Genomic DNA, 25,892 nt, shown 5'->3' with positions numbered 1-25,892 from the left:
ACTCTGCACAGCGAATCGCGGCGCCTTAGACGACCCGTGCCCCCCAGTTTATCATGATAAGAATAAAGTCAGTCTGTGGTACTACTTGACTGAATGTTACTTTTGTCATTTATTGGTACACACTGGAATCTCTTCTTACCGTAAATAGTTCTCCCTATGTTTCTATGGTTTGCGTTTCTTTGGGGGGCGAGTACATAAACTGGTGAAAGTAATTATACAGTATTCGGTAGACAAAAACTGCCGTCTCCTCTTAATATGACCCAATGAAAAGGGGATGTGGCTCTGATTCCTAGAGTGACGCCCTTCAGGTTTGTTTAGTGGTACTCACTCGGACCAATCCAAATAAAACTGTATCTAATAACAAAATATAAGACAGATACGTGATTAATCGCAAAGAACAATGAAGAAAGATGTGTGGTTTATTTCATGATAAGACATCATTCTATCATGATGTCATTTCTGGAGATGATGTCGTAAATTGGATGACGGTATTTTTGAGAGGGAGTGAGTGAGTGAGTTGGGTTTAACGCCGCTTTTAACAGTTTTCCAGTTATATTACGGCGTGTCAGCTTAATGTGGGAGGAAAGCCCAATGTGATGCAGGTCTCAGACGTTTATCACTTCGGTGAAACCCACGAGCACGGGTATGGTGCTGACAAACCTAGAAACATAATCGGGGCAAACCCCGGATTCGAACCCACAATCATAGGTTTCTGGCGTGCCCAAGGGATGCAACTCTGCACAGCGAATCGCGGCACCTTAGACGACTGGGCCACCCGTGCCCCTTTTGAGAGGGAATACACGGTGAGTTGTTCCCAGTAGATGTAGTTGGGGTATGTAGATAAACACAACGACTGAACGATCGCATCCAAGAGTGAGAGAGATATGACAATCAGTATTGGGAGAAAAGGTGCAGGTAATGGACTCGAGGATTGTGAGAATGCAGGAAACATTCACCTGTGCGTAAAATGGACTTGTACAACATTGCCGAGGTCAGATTCTATTGGGGGAGTCATCATTATTAATAAACGGTCAAATATTTTCAAAGCTTTACATCTCATGATCTTCAAAGAAACTGTATATAATGTTGATATCTCATAAGAAATAAATGAGTGGGAGTTGTTTATCGTACAATAAAACACTGCAGGGAGAATAAACCATGAGGAGCGCGATAATACATAGAATATGACATGGTCAGTAATGTGATGTCATGCCAGGGTCTTTCACCACTGAGGCCAGTACAGAGAAGCTATATATATATAGAAGTTTATAATTAATATATATGATATGTCATTAAAAATATATTCCTGGTTTAACAGGGAGGTGATGAAAGTGCTCACATACAACAGAAACACACATATCTATAAATATATCCACCTCATCATTATATACAGTCATAAACAATAGGGCTGGGAGGAGTCCAAATTTACTACCCGGGTACCCAACCCCCTATTACCCGACCCTACCCGGGTACCCTCTGTAGGTCGCAAGAGATGGGTACAAAATGTCCAGTGGGAATTGTTTGAACGGAGCTCTGGCAAAAAGTATTTAGATACACTCCCCAACACTATAAAGCGATCTGGTTACACATACACAGAAGTTGACTTAAGCTTTATCTTTATTCAAACATATAAAAGTAAGAAGCAATGCGTGCATCGTCAGAACCATGTGTAACCAGGAGTTCTACATAAGTTTTGGCATTAAACAACAGATCACGTGACAAACCACATGTCCGGGTAGTCGTGTGGGTCCCCGGGTCCCCGAGTACCCGAGTTACCTGTCCCAGCCCTAATAAACAAGACACATTTGGCCTTCGAATGTAACAAGAGGATGTCTCAGCTGGGCTACCACTGCTCACTGCACAGGAACACGACACAGAGGCGACACACATGTCTGTACCATTCCCAACTACTTGATCAAGGTGTGAGTGTTCACCTGCAGCCTACAGTATGTACTCCATGATGAAACAACGAACAGTTCCTCTGAAACAACTGTCAACATAGTTAAATTTCTTATCTCGTAGAGGGATTATAAAAAAATTTAAGATCTTAAAAAAAATTATAGACAGGTACACATTTGCAAACAAACACCAATTTGTTTATTTCAGCATCAAAAATTGGCACTAAGGACTGTAGTCAATGGAAAATCAAATTCCGAAAAAGATCTGAAATATCAGGAAAGTTTGCAATAATTAAAACCAGAATGTAATCTCATCACTGTTATTGATTTCAACCAGCACCAAGTCTGTGAAAGACTTCATACCCACATATCCCCAGTTTAAAAATACAGCCTCCCACCATGTACAATGTAATTATTATCACATGCTGTTATGCACCTTCCTTAATATATTCTCTGTATACTTTTAATATAGAATCAAAACTGTTTGAAAAAAATAAATGTCTGTGAAAGAAAGTCAGCTTAGAGAACCACAATGACATTGCCTTGAATGTCATCTCACCTCTATTGACTTAAGAAAGAGTTCACCATCTGAAGGATGATTTGTGCTGGTCAAGATGTAGTCCATTGACACAACACAAAAACAAGTTTGAGATATTCTAAACTGCTGAAAAAGGTTTGAAATAAAATGCGGCAATCAGCAGTCAACAAAGGTTGGCTGTAAAGTGCTGTGGAAGTAAAACGTGTCAAGTGCTGTAACATGCATAACGATCAATGCTGATGTGTTCCCACAAACCATCACTGTAGGGTGCACACTGGCACATTACATTCATCACAGTCCTCACCCTACAAGCCCCAGCAGTCAGGCAGCTTGGCACCCTGGACCAGCCGGACAGACTGGTCAACACACACACCCCACCAGGTCAACACACACACCCCACCACTACACAGTGGTCATGTGGATACAAGAAATATTCAGAGAAGTTCAGCCTAGGAAACATTCACATCTCACTATTAGCTTACAGGCTTTCTGGGAACTACAATCTCAGAACAAAACTGTTACATCATTTACAGACACAGTTTCATAAAAAAAAATGAAAAAAATGTCAGAAGTAAGTGTCTTATTGAGGATGTACTTCACACTCCCCAAATTTCACCCTACCCCATTATATCTTATTTAATGTAACCATTACGGTAATTCCATGGACCTCAAACATGTCAGCATTTTAATTCTACCTTCATCCTGTAAACTATTAAAATAACTCTGATAACTGACTTATTTTAAAAACATAGCTAATGACAAATGTTATATTTGAGATAACACTTTCTTAGTAAAGTACAGATTCCAGTTCATTTTTGTGTTGAGTCCTGTTAGGGTTCGAATCCCGGACGGGACTCAGCTCGATAATGTTCTAGAATCTGTACTTTACTAAGAGAAGTGTTATCCAAAATATAACATTTGAACCATTTGACCACATTCTAAATGGCATTGTGTGTTCATAGCCAGTGACATTCAGAAGTGATATGGAAACATGAACAAGACATTTCCCACTTATTTCAAACTGTACTATCCCACGTCTCCACGTGTGACTATGTGTAAGTGAGAGTCATGATATATATAATGTGTAGTGATGGTCGTCAAGTATCTGGTATCCGTGGAGTAGGTAGACTGCTTTGCCATCAAACTCTGCAGCTGCTATGATGTGCTGGAAAGGAACACAGACATATTGTGGTCATCGGCTGGCCAGTTTCTTAAAGAAATACTCTTGTTGATCTTTCAAGTTTTGGAGTTAGTGAGTGACTATGCTTTTATGCCCCTTTTACCAAATCATGGTAGAAGAGACCAATAGAGGGCTTCACCCATTTTTAATATGCATACCGTATTCGACGTAATAAGCGCCCAGGGCACTCACAAAATTAGAAATAGGGAGCTAGTATTAGATATTATTTTGGTGAAAAAAAAACAGAGTTGAAAGATATTTTTCTTGGTTTATGCTGACAGCCTGAAATGTTTATGTACGACAGACATATTTTTCCAGAATTTAATTGCCCATAATTAAGGTTGCATATAACACACAAATAAATAATGAAAAAAAAAATAAGAATAAAGATATGCAAATAAATAAGTCTTGTGTACATTGATCATTCGGAAGGGGTGCTAATTGGGATTGTTCACTAGTCAATATATTAGCAAATATCGCCGTGGGCGCTTATTACGTCGAATACGGTAATATCCTCTTCCATATTTACTACTTAGTGATAATGAAAACAACTTAAAAATGTACCCCACTGCCTCCTGATTTGGGGCTTTATTCATACATGAGTCATCAGAAATACGATGGGAGATTTTCAGCGATGTGTGTTATACTCACGCAGACATGACCTTGTTTACGCTAGCAGTCATTGAACTCAACACACGATCAATCTCATCTTTTTCCAATTTGCAGTTCACAGACACTCGTATACTGAAATAAATACAGTATAATTAATGACTGTAACAACTGAAAATAAGCACGAACTTTGACCTTACATTTAGTCACTAAGGTATTATTACATAGACAAAAAAATAACATAAATGTCATGTGTCAAAATAGTTATAGACCCGTGAAGATTCCGGGGTAGAATAGGTCTTCAGCAACCAATGCTTGCCGTAAAAGGTGACTAACGGGATCTGGTGGTCAGGCTCGCTGACTTGGTTGATGCATGTCATCGATCCCAATTGCGTGGGTCGATGCTCATGATATTAATCACTGGGTTGTCTGGTCCAGACTCGATTATTTACAGACTGCCGTCATATAGCTGGAATATTGCTGAGTGCGGCGTTAAACGACAAACAGACCAACCAACCAACCAAAGTAGTTATATTTAACCGCTAGATGCTATGTGTTATGGTGGTGGTACATCTGCCAATAGTTACATCAGTTTTACGATATTAGTTTTATGATACATATACATCCCCCACTTATCCAGGTACTAGTATCTGATCAACAGCAGTATATTTGTTCCCCAACCAGTGGATCCGTATTCATTCCAGTTATCCTTCTCCAATCCCTAGGTTCATACAGCCCAAGCTGACTACAGGGGTAGAGGGATTTTACAATCACCTCATGCATCAGGTACTCAGTCCCTGCTGGTTGGACAAAGGCACATTTGAACTAAGTCACTTGCCCAGGGTGACACCACACATTTTGGGTGGATGAATGTATTCGTGTTTCCACGATCTGGTCATCTACCACTGAATGACTGGGTACTGTTAAATGTACAGTACTGGCTGTACACTAGGGGTAGTGACAACACCGTAAAGACCTGTAAACATTGTTGGTCCATAGGCTGAATAACCACCTAGGCCCACTTGCACAAAGCGATCTTAGCGCTAAGATGATCGTAACTCCCATACTTTAACATAGGCTTACAATAGTCTTAGCCCTAAGATCTCAGCATCTGGCGCTTGCTGGCCTAACGCTTGAGACCGCCTGCCCACTCCATCCCTTGGAGTAGCAGCAGGTGCTTGTTCTGCAGAGCAACTAACAAGGTAACAGTCACCTGGGGTATGGAAGGACATGCTCCTCCTTCTCCAGGTAGCGAGCCAGAGTCAGTGCAACGCCCTGCTGCCTCGACTGTAACAACAATATTCATACTTTAAGCATCATTTTGAATTTTCATTGTGATAACAGTTCAGTTTCAATAAGGAAATGTATGAATCCAAGGGAGATAACTCTCAGATTGAACATCCTGAATTCACAAGACAATTAATTTTTAGAGAAAAATTATTGTTTCTGGCTAGTTGAAACACTATATATGACAAACTATATATGACAAACAATTTTTAAAGTTCATTGCTTAAAGTTCCACTTAGACTCAATCTCATTAAAATCAGATCTTAGTTCTTGCTACCGCTAAACAAAGATCTGAGGACATCCCATTACGGGTCACGTCAGACCGACCTTGCGCGAACTTTGAACAACCAATGGAATGACCAATGAGAAGGCAGTTTTCTTGTGCTTTATGGCACAAATTTCAAATTGGCGACTACGCTCAGAAACATATTTTGACAAATTCTCGATTACAAATTTGAAACCTGAACAAAAAAACATTCTGGAATGGCTAATAGATGGTCAAGATTGTAAGGATTCAGTCGTTAAACCCAAAACTATCGTTCGGAATACCCCGTGTTAAAGTTTTCGAGATTGCATGATTAGAAATCACATTCCGACTGTCACTTTCATGATCTGGTAAGCGACGCACCGATTGGTCGGATGAAAGGTCGTTCTGACATGACCCCTAATGGGATGTCTTCAGATCTTTGTTTAGCGGTAGCGAGAACTAAGGTCTGATTTTAATGAGATTGACTTAGACTTGAATGAGTTTAATGGCCACAGGAGCCCCTTGCCTTGTAACTACAAAGTCAAACTGACTGTCCTCATGTAACACTTCTAAGTACATTATCCTGAAAAGATATTACATAAACTAGTGGAAGGGAAAACTGTTGGGGGTTGAATGCAATATTTATAATGACCACAGTGTCACTCACATGATCCACAATCATCTGCAGGGTCTTCATGTCCAGATCACGGTCATCAGATGGCTCAGACAGGCGGACATGCTTGATAGGAGCGACAGGATCCCCCAAGACACAGAAACCCTCAAGCCTGGAAAACATCACATCAAGACTAGACTAAACATGCCTGTTATGTCATATCTGTCCCTGGCATGTTCAAAGCATTTGCTGAGACAGAAGGTCACTTGCATCAAACCAAATAAACATATAGCTTAAAGTTATTTGAAGTGTTGTATAACACAACTAGATTCAGACTGCAATCTACACCTGAACTAGTACACATATGTGTGATGGTGTGAGCACACAGACAATGACACACACAATCACAAGGTCACAATCACCTGTCACACCAACCAACCACTGTATCCACTCATGACAAGCATGAGGCACTGGGGAATCCCCAGGTGTCTATCTAATCACCTGTCACACCAACCCACCACTGTATCCACTCATGACAAGCATTGGGCACTGGGGAATCCCCAGTTGTCTATCTAATCACCTGTCACACCAACCAACCACTGTATCCACTCATGACAAGCATGAGGCACTGGGGAATTCCCAGTTGTCTATCTAATCACCTGTCACACCAACCAAACACTGTGTTCTGTCTTGACAAGCATGAGGCACTGGGGAATCCCCAGGTGTCTATCCAATCACCTGTCACACCAACCAAACACTGTATCCACTCATGACAAGCATGAGGCACTGGGGAATCCCCAGGTGTCCATCCAATCACCTGTCACACCAACAAAACACTGTATCCACTCATGACAAGCATGAGGCACTGGGGAATCCCCAGGGGTCTATCCAATCACCTGTCACACCAACCAACCATTGTATCCACTCTTGTCAAGCATGAGGCACTGGGGAATCCCCAGGTGTCTATCCAATCACCTGTCACACCAACCCACCACTGAATCCACTCATGACAAGCATTGGGCACTGGGGTATCCCCAGGTGTCTATCTAATCACCTGTCACACCAACCCACCACTGTATCCACTCTTGACAAGCATGAGGCACTGGGGAATCCCCAGGTGTCCATCCAATCACCTGTCACACCAACCAAACACTGTGTTCTGTCTTGACAAGCATGAGGCACTGGGGAATCCCCAGGTGTCTATCTAATCACCTGTCACACCAACAAAACACTGTATCCACTCATGACAAGCATTGGGCACTGGGGAATCCCCAGGTGTCTATCCAATCACCTGTCACACCAACCCACCACTGTATCCACTCATGACAAGCATGAGGCGCTGGGGAATCCCCAGGTGTCCATCCAATCACCTGTCACACCAACCAACCACTGTATCCACTCATGACAAGCATGAGGCACTGGGGAATCCCCAGGTGTCGATCCAATCACCTGTCACACCAACCAAACACTGTATCCACTCATGACAAGCATGAGGCACTGGGGAATCCCCAGGTGTCTATCCAATCACCTGTCACACCAACCCACCACTGTGTCCACTCATGACAAGCATGAGGCACTGGGGAATCCCCAGGTGTCTATCCAATCACCTGTCACACCAACCCACCACTGTATCCACTCATGACAAGCATGAGGCACTGGGGAATCCCCAGGTGTCCATCCAATCACCTGTCACACCAACCAAACACTGTATCCACTCATGACAAGCATGAGGCACTGGGGAATCCCTAGGTGTCCATCCAATCACCTGTCACACCAACCCACCACTGTATCCACTCATGACAAGCATGAGGCACTGGGGAATCCCCAGAAGTAACCCACAAAGAAACTGCCTTCCTTCTACTCACTTTGAGAGGCCCTCGTGCATCAGCTTACAGTTCTCTTCCAGCTGTGTCAATAAAACTGAAAACAAACAAGTCCATCATATTTATTCTAGCTAGGGAACAAAGGCCTAAGTCACACTTAACAGTACAGTCAAGTCCAGTAAGTTAAAACATGACATCTAGAACTATGGATCTTTTGTGGGGGCCCAATTGCGTCCTTCTACATTTATCATCATTGGTAGGTGAACATTTGCATTGTCCCCGAAGTCACCTTATAACGTCACATTCATCATTTGGTAAGAAAGGAAATTGTTATGCTAATACTATGAATGAGATGTCATGAAAACATTTGAGTTGTTAGTAACAGATTACCATTTTGTCAACCCACATGTTGTTGAGAGCTGATAATAATATCACATCTCCCAGATAATATGTGTCTTCCAACAGAAGTAGGGAGGTGTTCATTATACTTTAAGTATGCGTTGTATGTACTGGCTGAGTGATCTGATGACTCCCATTGGTGGTGATGATGATGCTGATGCTGATGATGCTGATGATGATGTTTTTAGGAAGATGTGTTTGTTGTTTAAGCCACATTCAGCAATATTTCAGCTGTATGTAAATAATCAAGCTTGATTTGGTTGATTTGTTGTTTAACGCCGCATTCAGCAATATTCCAGCTATATGAGGGAGGTCTGTAAATAATTGAGTCTGGACCAGACAATCCAGTGATTGATATCATGAGCATCGATCCACGCAATTGGGATCGATGACATGCATCAACCAAGTCAGCGAGCCTGACCACCCGATCCCGTTAGTCGCCTTTTACGACAAGCATAGTCACCTTTTCAGCTTGGGTTGCTGAAGACCTATTCTACCCCGGAATCTTCACAGGTTAATCAAGCTTGAACCAGACAAACAAGTGAGATGCACTACAATTCATGGTATCAGGGTACAATGACAGGCACCCAACCAAGTCACAGTGACCACTCGATCCACTAAGTCCCTTGTAGGCGAAGGGGTCGCTGTTACTGAGGTCTACTCACCAGGCTGGTTCTCCAGGATGCTTATGGCTTGTGTGGCAGCTGAAGCCAGCATGGGGGGCAAGGAGGCCGAGAAACAGTAGCCCAGTCCTGACAGACGCTGGAACACGGACAGACATCGTCACCATCAACAGGCACCAAAGAAGCCATTCTGACAAAACTGCATATCACGTTCACCCAAAATATCAGACATAATTGAATTCTTTTCCCCCAATAAATTCCAAGATGCTTTTGTATAAAAAAGACCAGATGAGGTGAAATAAGGTTGCAATTATATTCCAATGCGTGTGTTTGGTTGCTTGTACTAGGAAGGACTAATGCTGGTTTTATGGTGCTAGCCAAATGAGATACCATGCAGCAGTTGATTATGATTACCCTCCTCAGTCACAGCATATAGCCACTCCCAGGCAGGGAAACAAGAATACCATATTTAATATCTCTTGTACCGTGGGTGAGTGGGTGCGTGGATGAGAGTGAGTGAGTGATAAGTGAGTGAGTGATAAGTGAGTGAGTGAGTGAGTGAGTGAGTGAGTGAGTGAGTGAGTGAGTGAGTGAGTGATGCAGGTCTCAGACATTTACAATTTTGGTGGAACCCACAAACATGGGTATTGTGCTGACAAACCTAGAAACAGCGAACTGTGGCGCCTTAGATGATTGAGAACCTTGGTTACTCAGACGATTAAGAAGTTTCGAATAAAACCATTATTGTTTTGATCGTTAGACTTGATAAAAATCATTCCTATGCTTACCTGGTGATCAATGACGTATTTCCGCCCAAAACAGAATCATTCCTATGCTTACCTGGTGATCAATGACGTATTTCCGCCCACAACAGAATCATTCCTATGCTTACCTGGTGATCAATGACGTATTTCCGCCCACAACAAAATCCCCCGATGGAGGCAATGGAGTTCTCTAGAGATGCAGCAATCAGATCAATTTCTTCTATCTGTAAAAACAATATAATCACAAGATAACAGTAATGCAATATATAAATAATTGTTCTACAGTCTAACAGACTTTTTATAATTAAGATGTTTTGATTTAGCTAGTTGAAGGAAAATAGGAATCAGAGCATTTCCCTTATTTACATCCTGATACAACAGTAAGCAATATTCCTTCTTGCTTCAAACAAATAACAGTGTAGAACAGTCGCCCAAACACACCCTCCAACCACCTCACTCCAGCATGCTCCTGTACTACTCCTAACCCACCTTTTCCCAAGATTGCCCACATACTGGTGACCAAGCTGCCAGGCGGGGCGGGTGAAACTTCAGTCACTGACGACAGGCCTGCATGGACCAGAGGATGAAACAAATTCCACCATGCCCGTGGAACACTGACGACAGGCCTGCATGGACCAGAGGGTGAAACAAATTCCACCATGCCCGTGGAACACTGACGACAGGCCTGCATGGACCAGAGGGTGAAACAAATTCCACCATGCCCGTGGAACACTGACGACAGGCCTGCATGGACCAGAGGGTGAAACAATTTCCACCATGCCCTTGAACACTGACGACAGGCCTGCATGGACCAGAGGGTGAAACAAATTCCACCATGCCCGTGGAACCCTGACGACTGGCCTGCATGGACCAGAGGGTGAACAAAATTCCACCATGCCCGTGGAACACTGACGACAGGCCTGCCTGGACCACAGGGTGAACCAAATTCCACCATGCCTGTGGAACACTGACAACAGACCTGCCTGGACCACAGGGTGAACCAAATTCCACCATGCCCGTGGAACACTGACAACAGGCCTGCATGGACAAGAGGGTGAAACAAATTCCACCTTGCCAGTGGAACAAGGAGGAGTCCTCAACTCGTTTCCCCCCGATGATTTGTAGGGTCTGGGAGAGAGTCAATTCCAGTTGAAACGAGGGATCCCTCATCAGGAAACAGTCAATGTACGCTGACAGGGAACAACCCGAGGGGTTTGGTAATATGAGTGAAAAAACACAGGGCCGTAGAGATGTCAGACGGTAGGACTTGCCATTTGTTATGTCGGCTATTGAAGAAAAAATCATCCAAAACAATGGAGGTTTGTCCATGAAATTGCACACAGATTGTGAATCATAGGCAGTTACAATGAATATTTCTTCAGACCCAGGAAGATGCAGCTGTAAAATCCTTACGTAATGACCTCTGGAGACAGGGGTTCTATTACCTCCTTGTCCAGAAGCCTGATGTTGTCCTATAACGACTCCAAAGTTAGGCAAGGTACGTCAGTTGGAGAGGCGATACAGTGCTATAAAGGGTAAGGGGTACCCGTAGCGGAGAGTCTGAATGACCCAGCAGTCCGGGAAGAGTTGGTCCCAGTTTTGCCAGAACAACTGGAGGTGTCTGCCAAGAGAATAGTCATGAAGAGGGACGACTGGTTGCAATAGGTCCCAGTCATCCACACAGGAAGGAGCATCACTGCAGAACATGCTGATTAGGAGGGCTGAGTGCCCAAGAAGACGTGGCCTGGGTCAAAGGCTGGACCCAATTGAGTTGCTTAGCCCAGGGCCGATAGGGTGTCCTACGCGAATACTGGGTACCCCTCTCATTGTCAAAGAGTTTTTCGGACGACCAAGGTTTACATAAAGCTCCAACATGAGGAATGGGCGTCACCCCGGATCCTCAATATAAGCAGGACGGAGCCCGTGGCATGCATGAGAAGTTGAGCCAAGTCCACAAATAATCTCAACCAAAGCAGAGGGCAGTTCCCTCAGGAAGTCCTTCATCAGCAGGCCAATTCTTGTCACAAACCTGCACGAAGGTGATAATGAGAGACAATGGCAGGAGGGACAGACGGAACTCATAGTCGATGGACATCAGTGATCTGTAATCAATCTTGAGTCGCAAAGAAGTAAACGACCTTTGACTGTAGATTTATATGAGACATTAACAATAACAAAGACACAAAGGACCACCCCATTAGTGGATGGTAAAAGATATGTATTGTGCAATGAACACAGGAAGGTAAGTTGCCGTTTTGTCATTCATTGAGACCCTGAATAATGTTACACAAGGGTTGAAATAGATCAGCAAACCCAAATGACAAACTTAGTCTATTCCAATCATAAACTGGGAGCGAAGCAAATACAGGTCTGTCCAATACGGTTTGGTTGGTTGGTTGGTTTGTTTGTTACGCTGCACTCAGCAATATTCCAGGCATATGACGGCGGTCTGTAAATAATCGAGTCTCGACCAGACAATCCAGTGATTGACATCATGAGCATCGATCCACACAATTGGGATCGATGACATGCATCAACCAAGTCAGCGAGCCTGACCACCCGATCCCGTTAGTCGCCTCTTATGACAAGCATAGTCGCCTTTTACAGCAAGCATGGGTTGCTGAAGACCTATTCTACCCCGGATCTTCATGGGTCCGGAACAATACGGACTATGTAGGTAAAGGTGATGAGTAGTACAGAAGCATGCTGGGAGCCAGGTGGTCAGTGTGTGTTTTACACTGTTCTACACTGTCATATGATCAAAGAAAGAAGAAATATTGCATACTGTTGTGGACATATAAGTTAAAAAATATTTTTTTAATTTAAAATATGTGTAAGTAACTAAAATTAAAGTTAAGGAAAATACTGACAATTTGACAAATTATGACTCAGATATCTTACATTCACATTGAAATATTCAGTGACGCCTCGGCCCGTCTTCCCCAGGACACCAAATGAGAGACTCTCTTCCAAGAAAATGCGAACCTTGTACTTCCACTTGAGCTCCACCTGGTGACCGAAAGATGACATCATACAGTTTGTTTGTTTGTTGTCTAAAAAACTGCAATGTTCCAGCTAAAAGATGCAGCCTGAACATGGTCAAGTCTGGACCAGACAATCAAGTGATTGGTACTGTGAGCAACAATCCATTGTGTTGAGGTATGAGACAACACTATCAGGTTGCTGGGGACCTATTCTGACCCGGAATCCCCCTAGTCTGACTAGCAATGTGCACACCTGGACAATTTTTCGGGGCACACCTACAGTTCACACGTGGACAATTCTACGGGGCACACCTGGACAAGTCTACAAGGCACACCTGCAGGGCACACCTGGACAAGTCTACAAGGCACACCTGCAGGGCACACCTGGACAAGTCTACAAGGCACACCTGCAGGGCACACCTGGACAAGTCTACAAGGCAAACCTGGACAAGTCTACATGGCACACCTGGACAAGTCTACAAGGCACACCTGGACAAGTCTACAAGGCACACCTGGACAAGTCTACAAGGCACACCTGGACAAGTCTACATGGCACACCTGGACAAGTCTACAAGGCACACCTGGACAAGTCTACATGGCACACCTGGACAAGTCTACAAGGCACACCTGGACAAGTCTACATGGCACACCTGGACAAGTCTACAAGGCACACCTGGACAAGTCTACATGGCACACCTGGACAAGTCTACAAGGCACACCTGGACAAGTCTACATGGCACACCTGGACAAGTCTACAAGGCACACCTGGACAGTGAGGCTCAGTGTGTCAGGTACAGGAAAACTCCTGCTGCATCACCACCGACTGTAAACAGTCTGAACCACACACAACAAGTATTGCAACAGGGAATCAGCCAGGTCACACACAGGTCACAGCCAGGTCACAGTGTTACCATAGCAACATCCATTTTAGGTACTCACAAGTTGAGGTAGAGGGCAGATGTCTCCATAGTTGACAAACAATCCTTCTGTAACTATAAAACGTCTCGTCACTTTGGCTTTCTTGGGATTCTGTAACAAAACAAAACAGTGAGCAGGGGGTAGATACGGGAATATCAGGTGACAAATCAACACATCCTGACATAATCAGTTCACCTAATTAAGGTTCATTTCCTCTGACATTAGGTACAAGATGGGGTTTTGGCGAATTCCCATTGTGGCTTACAAAGATAGTAAGTGTCTGTTGAGTTAAATCAACACTTGGAATTGTGTTCCTCCTAATAAAGAAGTTGGCCTCCATAAATTCTCTCTCTTTAATGTGTAAAAATTCAAAACGCCATTCAAAGATTCAAATCTATAATGATAAACATGCTCAACATACATTGTCCAAAGTTTTGTTATGAAGACATTACGGTCAGTCAACAGATGTCAGCTGCCCCCATTGATACTACTGAATGGTGAAGTGCATGAGCACACAGGTGGTGAGGTGAGGTGAAATGGGGTTTAATGTCGCGTCCAAGATTATTGCACTTATATAGCGACGTGCATGCACGTGTGTGTCTGCTTGTACTAGTCCAGACTGATGCCCATTTATAGTGCTAGCTCACTGAGATACCATGCCGCAGTTTAACATGAATACCCCACTTAGACACAGTATACTGACTCCGAGCCGACCAGTCCTTGTTTTAGCCCCTTAATGCCAAGCGCCAGACAGGGTAACAACAAGTACCATCTTTTAACATCTTTTGGTATGACACGGCCGGGGATCAAACCCTGGACCTTCCGCTCTCCGCGCAGACGCTCTACCACAAGACCACGGAGGCGGTCACATGAGCACACAGACGGACACTGGTTTACTGAAGGTCGTATATATAATTCTTCCAGTCTGATTCTGGATCAGCGCCACCAAGATTTTAACAAGCCGTGTCAGGTGACTAAAGAAGTGTACAACCAATTTGAAATCAGCAATAACGGATGCACTGAAGACAAACTAAACATTTCAGACTATTTTGATTCACTCTTAATGACAATTACTGTAAATTATCCAAATACAAAAACGGTTGAAGATATATTTCAAGGTCTCATTTTTGAAAGGTTTTGTTCTCTGTAAGCTCACTATGGGAAAACTGAAAACAACAAATATTACTCTGGACTGATCTCAAAATAAAACCCTGAAATACCTTCTTATCGTTTTGTTGTTGCTCAATAAGAAGTCGCTCCAGGTCGGCCATGTCATTGTGCTTGAAGAACTTGACAATGCTACGAGATGCCACCAGACCTTTCTGGATGGAGAAGCAGACTCCCTCATCACTGTACAAACAACAACAGTGGCATGGTTAGAAGAAAACAGTTTGGGTTGCACACTACAAACTACTTCATTGTTCATTTGGTACGTGTCAGTGTTCATTGTATTTCTTTGTTTGTTGTTTAATGCCAAACTCAACCTACATGACGACAGTCTGTAAATAATCGAGTCTGGACCAGACAATCCAGCGATTTATATCATGAGCATCATTCCACACAATGGGGGGATGCAATGACATGCATCAACCAAGTCAGCGAGCCTGACCACCCGATACCGTTAGTTGCCCCTTTCGACAAACATAGTTGCCTCTTGCGGGAAGCATGGGTTGCTTGAGACCCATTCTACCCCGGATCTTCACGGGGCGTGAGTTCATTGTTATACCCCTTTAAACAGTATTTCAAATTGTCCCATCTCAGCCAAAGGTTTTGGGGGAAGACAAAAGGAATGCCGGCTGTAGACATTTACCACTTGATGAAACACAAGAGCTCACGATGACTCTAGAACCAAGCAGACTGGACAAGCTCTTCACAGCGATAGTCCGTTCACAGATCTCTCTATACTATCACTGCCACCAGTCCAAACTCCCCACGGTGATAAGTGGCCCCAACCATGCTTGGAGTTGAACTCGCAACCGAATAACCGTTATGTTTACAAACAAGTGACGACTGTTGTGACGCCGAATACACTTACCGCTGATAAATTACTTTCTTTATTTGTCAATTTGAATTTCTATGTCATTAAAACTATCATCTTTAATTGATATAGTAAGAATGTAAGGGAGAAGTTGGTTGATTTTCCGTTAGTCTGCATTCTCAAACCAATCTGATTATTAAAACAACAAAGTAAATTCATCTGGAAAACATGGTCAGTCGTAAACCTTTTCAAAATGAAATATGATGGCATTCCCAAAGACATAAACAAAAGTATAAACGTTACTACATATTGGATTAGAGGGCAAATTTCAAGATTCTTGTAATGGCCGTGCCCACACTGGTGGCAGCGATGTTACCGAGAGTGTAACGAAGGTGCCACGCGCTGGGAAGGAGCTTGCAGACTGGATAGGTAAGGGAAGCAACTCTGCATATCTGCTTGCCATATCCCCTGACTTCACAAAACACAATATGGATGTTTCAACTTTCATGTGGTAACATGTCTTCGTAATATTCTTACTTCAACCCACATTGTGCTTAAATGAAAACCTTTATATATTAATCCTACACTAAATCTAGGGACACTTCTATGACATGCTTAGAATCCATGCTGTGTGTGAAGGAAACTGTAAATGGCATCTGATGTTGATGTGAAACTTACCAGAACACTATGTCCCCCCTCTTCGAATAGGCTGGGATAGCGCTGGCAATGGTGGCAAACCCGTAAGAATACAAGATGGCTTCCTCACAATTCATGAACTTGGCCAGTTTCTCTTCCAGTTCCAGGTGAACGTCTGAGAAGGAAATCAATGGTGGAAATAGGTCGCGTCTTGTCACTAACACATGTCAATAATTATTCAAACATGTGATGGTTTAAAAAGCAACTGGAAATATATTCTTTCTTACTGACCTCAAATTAAAAGTTAATCTTTGGGACTGGTCATTATAGGGGGTGTTTTTTTCTCACACACACCCTCCCCCATCACGCCCATAGATGAAACAATTTTTTTATATTTATCTTTTACTACACATAGTACCTTATTAAAGATTGATTTGATATAAGAATAACAAATAAATATCAATCACATATCAACGAATTCCCAGTATAAGAAACGGTTACAGTTTCTCAGTTTCTTACCCATGGTTCCGTAAAAGCCTCTCGGTCCACATGAGCCTACCCCATAGACTTTCAGTGCTGCTATGGCCTTCGCCTACAAAATGCAAAGGATTACTTAACCGTCACATCCCTTCAAGTTACATTAAAAACATATTTCAATTGCGAAGTGTCTCATTTCTATTTCAAAATGTTCTTTTGACACGTTTTTATGGAATCCTTCATAACAGTGATAACAAATATAATGCATTTTGTGGACAAAATGTAAGCAAACATGACCATCCCTTCATGCCTAGTAAAACCATGACAACCACAATCAACCAATCAGCTGCAACATCCAGACATCTACTGCCCAAGCCTTCCCCGTAACTTTGGTGGCAACACATGATTTAGACATCGATACATCATAACAAAGTCTGCACAATACTAGCATTGGTGGTCAGGCTCACTGACTTGGTTGATGCATGTCATCATATCCCAATTGATCGATGTTCATGATGTCAATCACTGGATTGTCTGGTCCAGATCCGATTATTTACAGACCGCCTTCATATAGCTGGAATATTGCTGAGTGCGGCGTTAAACAAACAAACAAACAAACACAGCAACACTGTGTCTTCGTTTAAGCATTCAACTGACTGGAAAGAAAGCCACAATGACCAAATGACAATAGCCTAGCCTAGTAGAGTAGAGCCTAATAGAGTTAGTATAATGTGCGAAACTGCTCCATCTTCTATTGTTATTCGGATCTACCAAACTCATTGGATGACAACAAATCTGTGAACCATAAAACAGAAAGAGCAGGGTTCAAATGGCAGTCACATAACAAACAGGTCGAACCATGGAAACTATTAAATATCAAACCTCAATGCTTTTATCATTGATCATGCCAAGGAAGTCGAGAGTGGCCATGTTGATACACCGCTTGCCATTGATGGTAACATACTTGTCTGGACGGCTGAAATCAGAAACATGATTGTTCCGCAAACAGGTCGAATTACCATGACCACAGTGAGTAAGTGAGTGAGTCTTAACGCAACTTTGATCAATATTCCAGTTATGTCATGGCGTGAAAACTTACTGTGGGGGGGGGGGGGGGGTGAGTGAGTGAGAGAGAGAGAGAGAGAGAGAGAGAGAGAGAGAGAGAGAGAGAGAGAGAGAGAGAGAGAGAGTATGGTTTTATGCTACTTTTAGCAATATTCCAGCAATATCACAGCAGGACAACAGAAATGGGCTCCACACATTGTACCATGTTGGGAATCAAACCCAGGTCTTCAGGTCAATGAGCAACGCTTTAACCACTAACCTACTAGACGGTGCCTCTGACACAATGACCACTAAAGGAGACTGCTATATTGTCATATTGACTCAATACATTTTCATGAACAGTACATTGAAAGAAGGATGCTTTCTGGGAAAAATGATGGAGTTGCTTATAGACAAACGGTGTGCCGTCACCCCATACCCAGATATCATGTTCTGCTCCATGCTCTGCAGGATTGGGTGGTCGTCTGGCACATCAGGGGCCAAGGGCTCTGGCTGCCAGTCGGCAATAAGGTCTGCCTTTTCCTGTAAACAAATACATCATTTATTATTTCTCATGCACTTATATATTTCAGATAATACTTTTTAATGATATACCATTTGCATACAAACAAGGGACATTTTGAACAGAAACAAATGCTAACCATAGTTAAGTAATTACATATATAGTCACAGTCTGCAACTTTAGCCACTAGTCCGAGTCCAGAAAAATCTGTTAGGTCTAGTAAGCTCAGCTAACAGAAACGCCATATGATGACACTAAAATGTACTGAGAATGATGCTAAGAGCCAAGCGGAGGCCTGTTTTGGGCACAGACTGTTGTTACATGAACATCGCATCGATTAAATATAATGAGTGGTTAGTATTGATAAGGAAAACTTCAATTTAGTTCATATATCTGCACATTCTGCAGACCTGGAAAGTTCACTTGCTACAAAATATGCCAACATACCAATTTCATTAAAATCAAATCTAAGTTCTCGCTGCCGCTAAACAAAGATCTGAGGACATCCCATTTCGGGTCACAACCTTTCGCAAACTTTGACAGACCACTGAAATGACTATCAAGAAGCCGATATCAGCCAAATAGAAAGCAGCTTTCTCGAGCTTTTTATTTTAAAAACTGAAAAAAAACGAACATTCCCGAATGTCTAATATATGGTTGTGATTGTACGGCAGTGCTTCCCTCGTACTATGGAATGCCTCCTCCGTTCAAATGTTTATCCCACGTAAGCGAGAGATAGACCATAATTTAGACGGAATCAGTCCTACAGGCCATAACTGACGTTCGGAATATCCTGTTTTCGAGGTTGCATGATTAGAATACACATTCCAACTGTCACTTTCATGATCTGGTAAGCGACGCTTTCATTGGTCGGATGAAAGGTCGTTCTGACGTGACCCGTAATGGGATGTCCTCAGATCTTTGTTTAGCGATAGTGAGATTGGACAACATACATAGTCCACATAATAACACTAAAATCTACTCAAAATCATGTCAAGGGACATGTTGGAGCTAGTAGACTAGAAGATGTTGGCATAGGCTGTCATCAGAATTGTTTTTATGTTATAACATCAACATAACAATATTGATATTCTATACTGAGAATGATAGTAACGATTAAGAAATATATTATGGTCCATCAAAATGTGACCTCTACTGGGGATGTGGTAACGTAATTGGTGATGTATATTAATGCTGTCATGTGACTATCGACATCTGCAAAGGGTTAGCATGGCAAATGGTACGTAGAAGACCACTAACTCTCAGTTCAAAATTGCTATAAAAACTACATTTTACCTCATCATGCAACCTTGTAATGGTTAACACAGGTATTCTGAATGACAATAACGTGGTGTACGACTGAATCTGTCACAATCACCTTCTCCCTCTTCCTTCAATGGGATAACTATTTGCACAAAAGAGATATTCCCAATCTCATTAAAATCAGAATCTAAGTTCTCGCTTCCGCAAAACAAAGATCTGGGGACATCCCATTACGGATCACGTCAGAACAACCTTTTGCTAACTTTGACCGACCACTGAAATGAATAACCAGAAGTCGATATCAGCCAATGAGATAGCAGCTTTCTCGAGCTTTACGGCACTCGTTTCAACCTGGTGACTTCCATTTCAGACTACGCTTGAAAAAATTGTTGACACAGTTTTCGATTAAAATTTTCAAAACTGAACAAACGAACATTCCAGAATGTCTAATATATTGTTGCGATTGTATTGCAGAACTTCCCCTATACAGTGCAACGCTCCTCTGTTCAAATGTTTATCCCATGGAAGCGAGAGTTAGACAATATTTTTGACAGAATCATTCCGTAACTGTCGTTCGAAATACCCCGTGTTAAAGTTTTCAAGGTTGCATGATTAGAAAACACATTCCGACTGTCATTTTCATGATCTGGTAAGCGATGCTTTGATTGGTCGGATGAAATGTCGTTCTGACGTGACCCGTAATGGGATGTCCCCTGATCTTTGTTTAGCGATACCGAGAACTAAGATCTGATTTTAATGAGATTGGAGATATTCCATGGCCCATGGGAAGTACTGCTATACAACCTAAGTCATCTGTTAAACATTCCAGGTTGTTTTGTTCAGCTTTCAAATTCTAAGTCGAGAACTTTGTCAAAGTATTTTTCAAAGCGTAGTCTGGAATGTCAGTCACCAGTTTGAAACCAGACCTGGGGTATTTGTATTCAGATATTATTCATGACGAAAAATTGAGTATTCACATGTATTTATTTTTGTTAACAACTCATGAATACAAAGTAAACACAATTTATGGATACCATATTCGACGTAATAAGCGGCCCGCTCTAATAAGTGCCCACGGCGATATTTGCTAATATATTGGGACGTGAACAATCCCAATTAGCACCCCTTCCGATTGATCAATGTAAACAAGACTTATTCATTCGTGTATAATACGCACTCCTGTGTTATATGCACCATTAATTATGGGCAATTAAATTTTGGAAAAATATATCTGCCGTACATAAACATTTCAGGCTGTCAGCATAAACCATGACATTTATCTTTCAACTGGTTTTTTTCACCAAAATAATATTTTAATAAGAGCCCCCTATTTCTAATTTTGAGAGCGCCCTGGGCGCTTATTAAGTCGAATACGGTAACAACTTCTCTATTTACTGTAAAGGCGATGTTTCAGAACATATCCTTATACTGTTGTCAAGCAAGGCCATGAATACACATATTCATACTGTATACAGAGCTCCAGATAACTTTTTAAGCAATTGAGTTTTTACTCTAGGGTTTCTATTTTAATTGGGTAATAACATTTTTCATTGGGTAACCAATATTATTTCACTCATCCATTCATAACTCTATTGGGTTTTCCCCAAAATTAGTGACCATTTAAATTTTTTGAAAAAAAGGTGAAATAATGTTTTAGATGTATATAACTGTTCTAAATATATAGGCTTAACTCAGAAAGTAAATTAGCTCATAATTGTGTTTCGGAAATTAGCTCCGTTGTATGCATGCTGAAAAAGCTTCATTGGGTATTTACGCAAGCTGTTTTTATACATTTGAGTTTTTCATATAATGCATGCGTTTCTGTACGCAAGATAATTGAAAGTAATTGGGTTTTGAACATTTTTGGGGAGTATTTCATGCAAATACGCAGCTTATCTGTAGTTCTGTGTATTTGAATACTCTCTTCCAAACCCCTGTATTTATAATTACTTTAGGAATACATTATGAATACTTTTATTTTACACTAAATGATGTGTGATTGCTCAAATGATGTATTATATCATTTTTATTCTCCAGTATTTCTGGGTAGGTCACCTTTCCTATTTGTTATTGTATAGAATGTTAGAATGATCATAGTGTTGAAAAAGACAAGGTCCCCATCTGGTCTTTTATTTCATGTAACAACACTCCACAGACTAGTGATTTGCAAACTAGCTCACAATGGCAAAAAACACTACATGTTGATTTCAATATTGTTTACTAATGATTAAGCATAAACTAAATAACAAACATTTACACCTTTTTATTTTTGCTAATGATGCTAATTGAATTATATTAGTTTTATTTTTGTCCGTCACTTAAAGGCTCAGTTGGATTGTCCTGCACTAAACAGCCTCCCAGTTAATATTACATCCAGTCATGCTATTGTATAATCACAATTAACATGAACCATTGCACGAAAACACAAGCTGTTACATGAACAGCCGGGCTGAACCTCCCATTCTACAAGCAAACAATGGGCCTAATCAGCAGGTTGCCATATGCCTTTGTTCTTGCCTAGCGACTCATTCTGGTTTGTTCACACTAAAATCGGTTTGGTTCATTCTGGATCAGGTGTAAAACTTGTCCATCAGGTGACTATTTTTTTATTGCTTCTGATTGGCCAATTAGGTTCAGCCTTGTGACTTTGTGCATTTCCCTAACCATGTGCCACTTTGAACTGCACATTGCAGGAGGAAAGGGCACGCTGGGCATGCTGGGCACATTGGCTCAGGATCCGATACATATCAAAATATTTGTATGAGCTCATATCTGAAGTGCATAACCCATATTTTTTATAGACAGGATATTTAAATGCCTGGCACACTGATGATTTACAGTTGGCAGTATCAAGTATGGCACAATGGATGAAAATATTTACTTTTTCACTACTAATTTTAACTACTAGTGTTTGGACAAACATTTATTAAAGAATACATTTAAGGTAAGAATCGATATGTTTTACGTAGGGGGCAACTGTGATCAATACTTGCATCGGCAATTCAAATATTGCGATCCACCGATGCATTGGTGTATCGTCCTATCACTAACTTCATATGTACCTAATGTTGAGAGGTCGGATGTGTGTTATGTCAAGTCAGCAGCTTTGATGACATCACACCTCTCTTTTTAACGCGACAAATCACGATCAATATGGGTTTTAGAAAACAGCATATAGTATGACTCTACAATATCGCTGGCTCTATATTATCGCGGTCTCTGCAAATGTTGTAATCCACACACCCTGTCGACTGTTTACTAACGTATATCTAAGCACAATATTTCATCGCTTGATCGAATACAGGACTCGTTGTGGTATGTCATGGCTACTTGTAAGTATACACGCTAACTTATTATTATAGTTTCTGTAATGTTTTTTTAAATTTAATTACCCCTACATCCGTTCAAAAGTGGTTAGAATAAAACCCACTGGTTTGGACAATGTCCTGTGTCCCAAACTCGGTTGTATGCATACTGATTATGCATAATTCAAAACAGGAAGTGATGTTAAGTGCCTAATCCACATGTATCACACCACAAAATACAAAATAGTGACACCATGATCAAATAGAGTTGCCTGCCCTTGAGTAACTAATGACAGGTACTTTGTTTACCGAACTCGATCAAGAAAATCAGCAGCGATCAATTGATGTGTCATAAAAGTTTAACAAAGAATCAGAAACATTTTCCATATGACATATTTATATAGGTTAGTAAGCGTGAGCCATTACAGTCCATTAAAAATGAACTACCGCAATAACATAGCGCACGATGCTACTCAACAGCAACATCCAGTAGATGGTCATCAGGGTAAACAAATGTTTCCAAATAGATTGCACACCTAATAAACATTGTACAATAGGATTTGCTTGGTCACCACTCCAAAAGTGTACAAACCTTTTCTGTTAAGACTGTTCTTTCTGGAGCATAGCTCTTGGAGAATAAGAGAAGCTTGAAGATCCATACTATCAACAGAGCTTCAAACACCAAGTGGTAAGCTGGCGCCTGCAATGTATAATTATTCCTGTTATGTCTAACGCCTGTTTCATATATATGATATTCTGAAATACCTAAATTATGATAATTCTATTTGAAATACATGAGCTCATTGTGGAATGACTGTGTTCTACGCAATAAATATTTCATAAAACATGTTTACTTCATTGTTTTCTTTAACTAATAGCTTATGTAATAAGTTAGAAAACAAAGTTAGATTTGTATTATAAAACCAACTAAGCAAATTAAACCATTATTACGATATGCTTATGAACGAAATTACATGATTTATGGCATAATAACAAATACATTCCATTCTGATGACAATATGAGCCAAATATACTGTTAGGCCGGCTCCCATCACGAAAACAGAGCAGGTGCACCTTACCGAAAGAAACACAAACGTGAAAATCAGTCATCAGTTTCATGAAGGATATGTAAATACTCATATTCTATGGTGTTAAAAAATAGTAATACATCTTCTACATTCTATTTCTCACCTGTATAAAACCTTGTATGAGGTCATACATGTCCCAAGTTGCTGGCAGGATAGCCATTGTGATGCTTGTCGTGAAGGTAGCGAGAGTTACAAAGGGGAGGTAATCCGGTTAACAAGTTGAATCTTGTACACGCCCATGGGTTGTAAAACCGGCGCAACCATGCTCACTGAACCGAAAACACAAGGATTTTAAATTTGGATGATTAATTTGATATTGTATTCTGGGTCAACAACTTATTTGTGGTCGATCATTTTTCAGAAATTCATTATTCAAAATAACACTGTATCCATGGATTTAAATACATATTAAAAATCTCATCTTTGAAAAAGATATAACTATCAGGTTTACTTATAACCTTTGGTTAATTTGAACAGTGTGCAATTTTGTGATATATTCAATTGTGTGTAAGTATTTAATAAGTAAAACATTCCCATTTAATCAGATGTTGATAACTATATCAATTACTGTCTGGAGTCAACAGAACTACATCTAGATTTAGAAATCAGTTAATCAGAATCACAGCAGGTGCAATAATGATAATAATAACAACAATAATAATGTGCATATTTATAATGTGCCAATCCACATCCAACAGTGTGCTCAAAGCACTACATTATTAATCCAGTCAATGGATGAGTGTCGGCTTGATTTTCATTCTCAGCTCCCTGGGGAGTATACAACCCAAGCTGCTTGTGAGGGGCTAGAAGGTTAACAGTCACATTACCATTCACTGCTGGGTTAACAGAGGCACATTTCGACCAAAGTCACTTGCCTCAGGAGACACCGCATGTAACATGTGCTTCAGTGTGTAGCAGGACTGAAGTTCTAGAAACTCGATCAGGAGCCAAGCTGACGAATCTGGTCACCCATCCAGCTACCCTCTGCAACCAACACTGCTTAACTTCACCTGATTTCTGCGCTGTGCACAGGACCGCGTGACATGATCATCGTCATCACCATCATCATAATACTCATTGAATCATCACAAAACCCATCTTCCCGAAGCAAGTGAGTAAACTGACTATAAAAGTCCAGTTTCCACCCTTGCCGAACTAGGATGGTATTAATGAGTTACATTTTGGCTGGACTGATGAGTCTATGCATAGTCCAATCAAAATCGCGTTCCGAAATTGAAATCTGGTTCGTAAATTGTCATGCAGAATTCGGTCGATTGCAAGATTTGCAAAGCATGTACACCACTAACTCGTTGTCAACAGATATTTTCAAAATCTTTTCATGTTTTTAATAAAGGTGTTCATGTGATTTGATGCACTTCGCGATGTAAGACTCGTTTTATCATAGTTATGGATGTTGATTATCAATCAGATCGTCTTGACTGGGCGCCACCGTTTGAAAGAAATGCAAGTGATACCAGAGGTGGAATCTGATTGGTCTATAGGGGAGGCATAGAAGGGACATAACTCTTAACAGCCACTGGTGGCACTATGATCGAGCCCATGAATTCCAGCCTAGTTGGCAAGGGTGGAAACTGGACTTTTTAAGTCAGTTAACTCTCTTGCCTCGGGAAGATGCACAAAACCCAGCTGGGCAAACATGGCGATTGGCATCAACATCTTTGGTCATAAGTTTTA

The 25,892-nt window shown here is 41.4% G+C and overlaps 1 protein-coding gene across 1 annotated transcript; it reads right to left on the bottom strand.

The window, feature by feature from the left end:
- Positions 1 to 673: 673 nt before the first annotated feature.
- LOC124146260 (serine palmitoyltransferase 1-like) lies at positions 674 to 24,456 on the bottom strand. The gene is made up of 16 exons (XM_048400077.1): positions 24,301 to 24,456; positions 23,702 to 23,809; positions 18,458 to 18,561; positions 17,857 to 17,950; positions 17,017 to 17,089; positions 16,540 to 16,672; positions 15,104 to 15,233; positions 13,905 to 13,994; positions 12,883 to 12,990; positions 10,110 to 10,205; positions 9,260 to 9,356; positions 8,238 to 8,292; positions 6,427 to 6,544; positions 5,439 to 5,512; positions 4,268 to 4,360; positions 674 to 3,601 (listed from the first exon to the last, which is right to left on the bottom strand). Exons 1-16 carry the CDS (start codon positions 24,355 to 24,357, stop codon positions 3,592 to 3,594), a joined length of 1,440 nt encoding a protein of 479 aa, XP_048256034.1. The 5' UTR covers positions 24,358 to 24,456; the 3' UTR covers positions 674 to 3,591.
- Positions 24,457 to 25,892: the final 1,436 nt, after the last annotated feature.

The sequence above is a fragment of the Haliotis rufescens genome, unplaced genomic scaffold, assembly GCF_023055435.1.
Source record: "Haliotis rufescens isolate VD_foot unplaced genomic scaffold, xgHalRufe1.0.p SCAF_2, whole genome shotgun sequence".
Classification (NCBI taxonomy): domain Eukaryota; kingdom Metazoa; phylum Mollusca; class Gastropoda; order Lepetellida; family Haliotidae; genus Haliotis; species Haliotis rufescens.
This window is presented reverse-complemented; position numbering and strand designations above follow the sequence as displayed.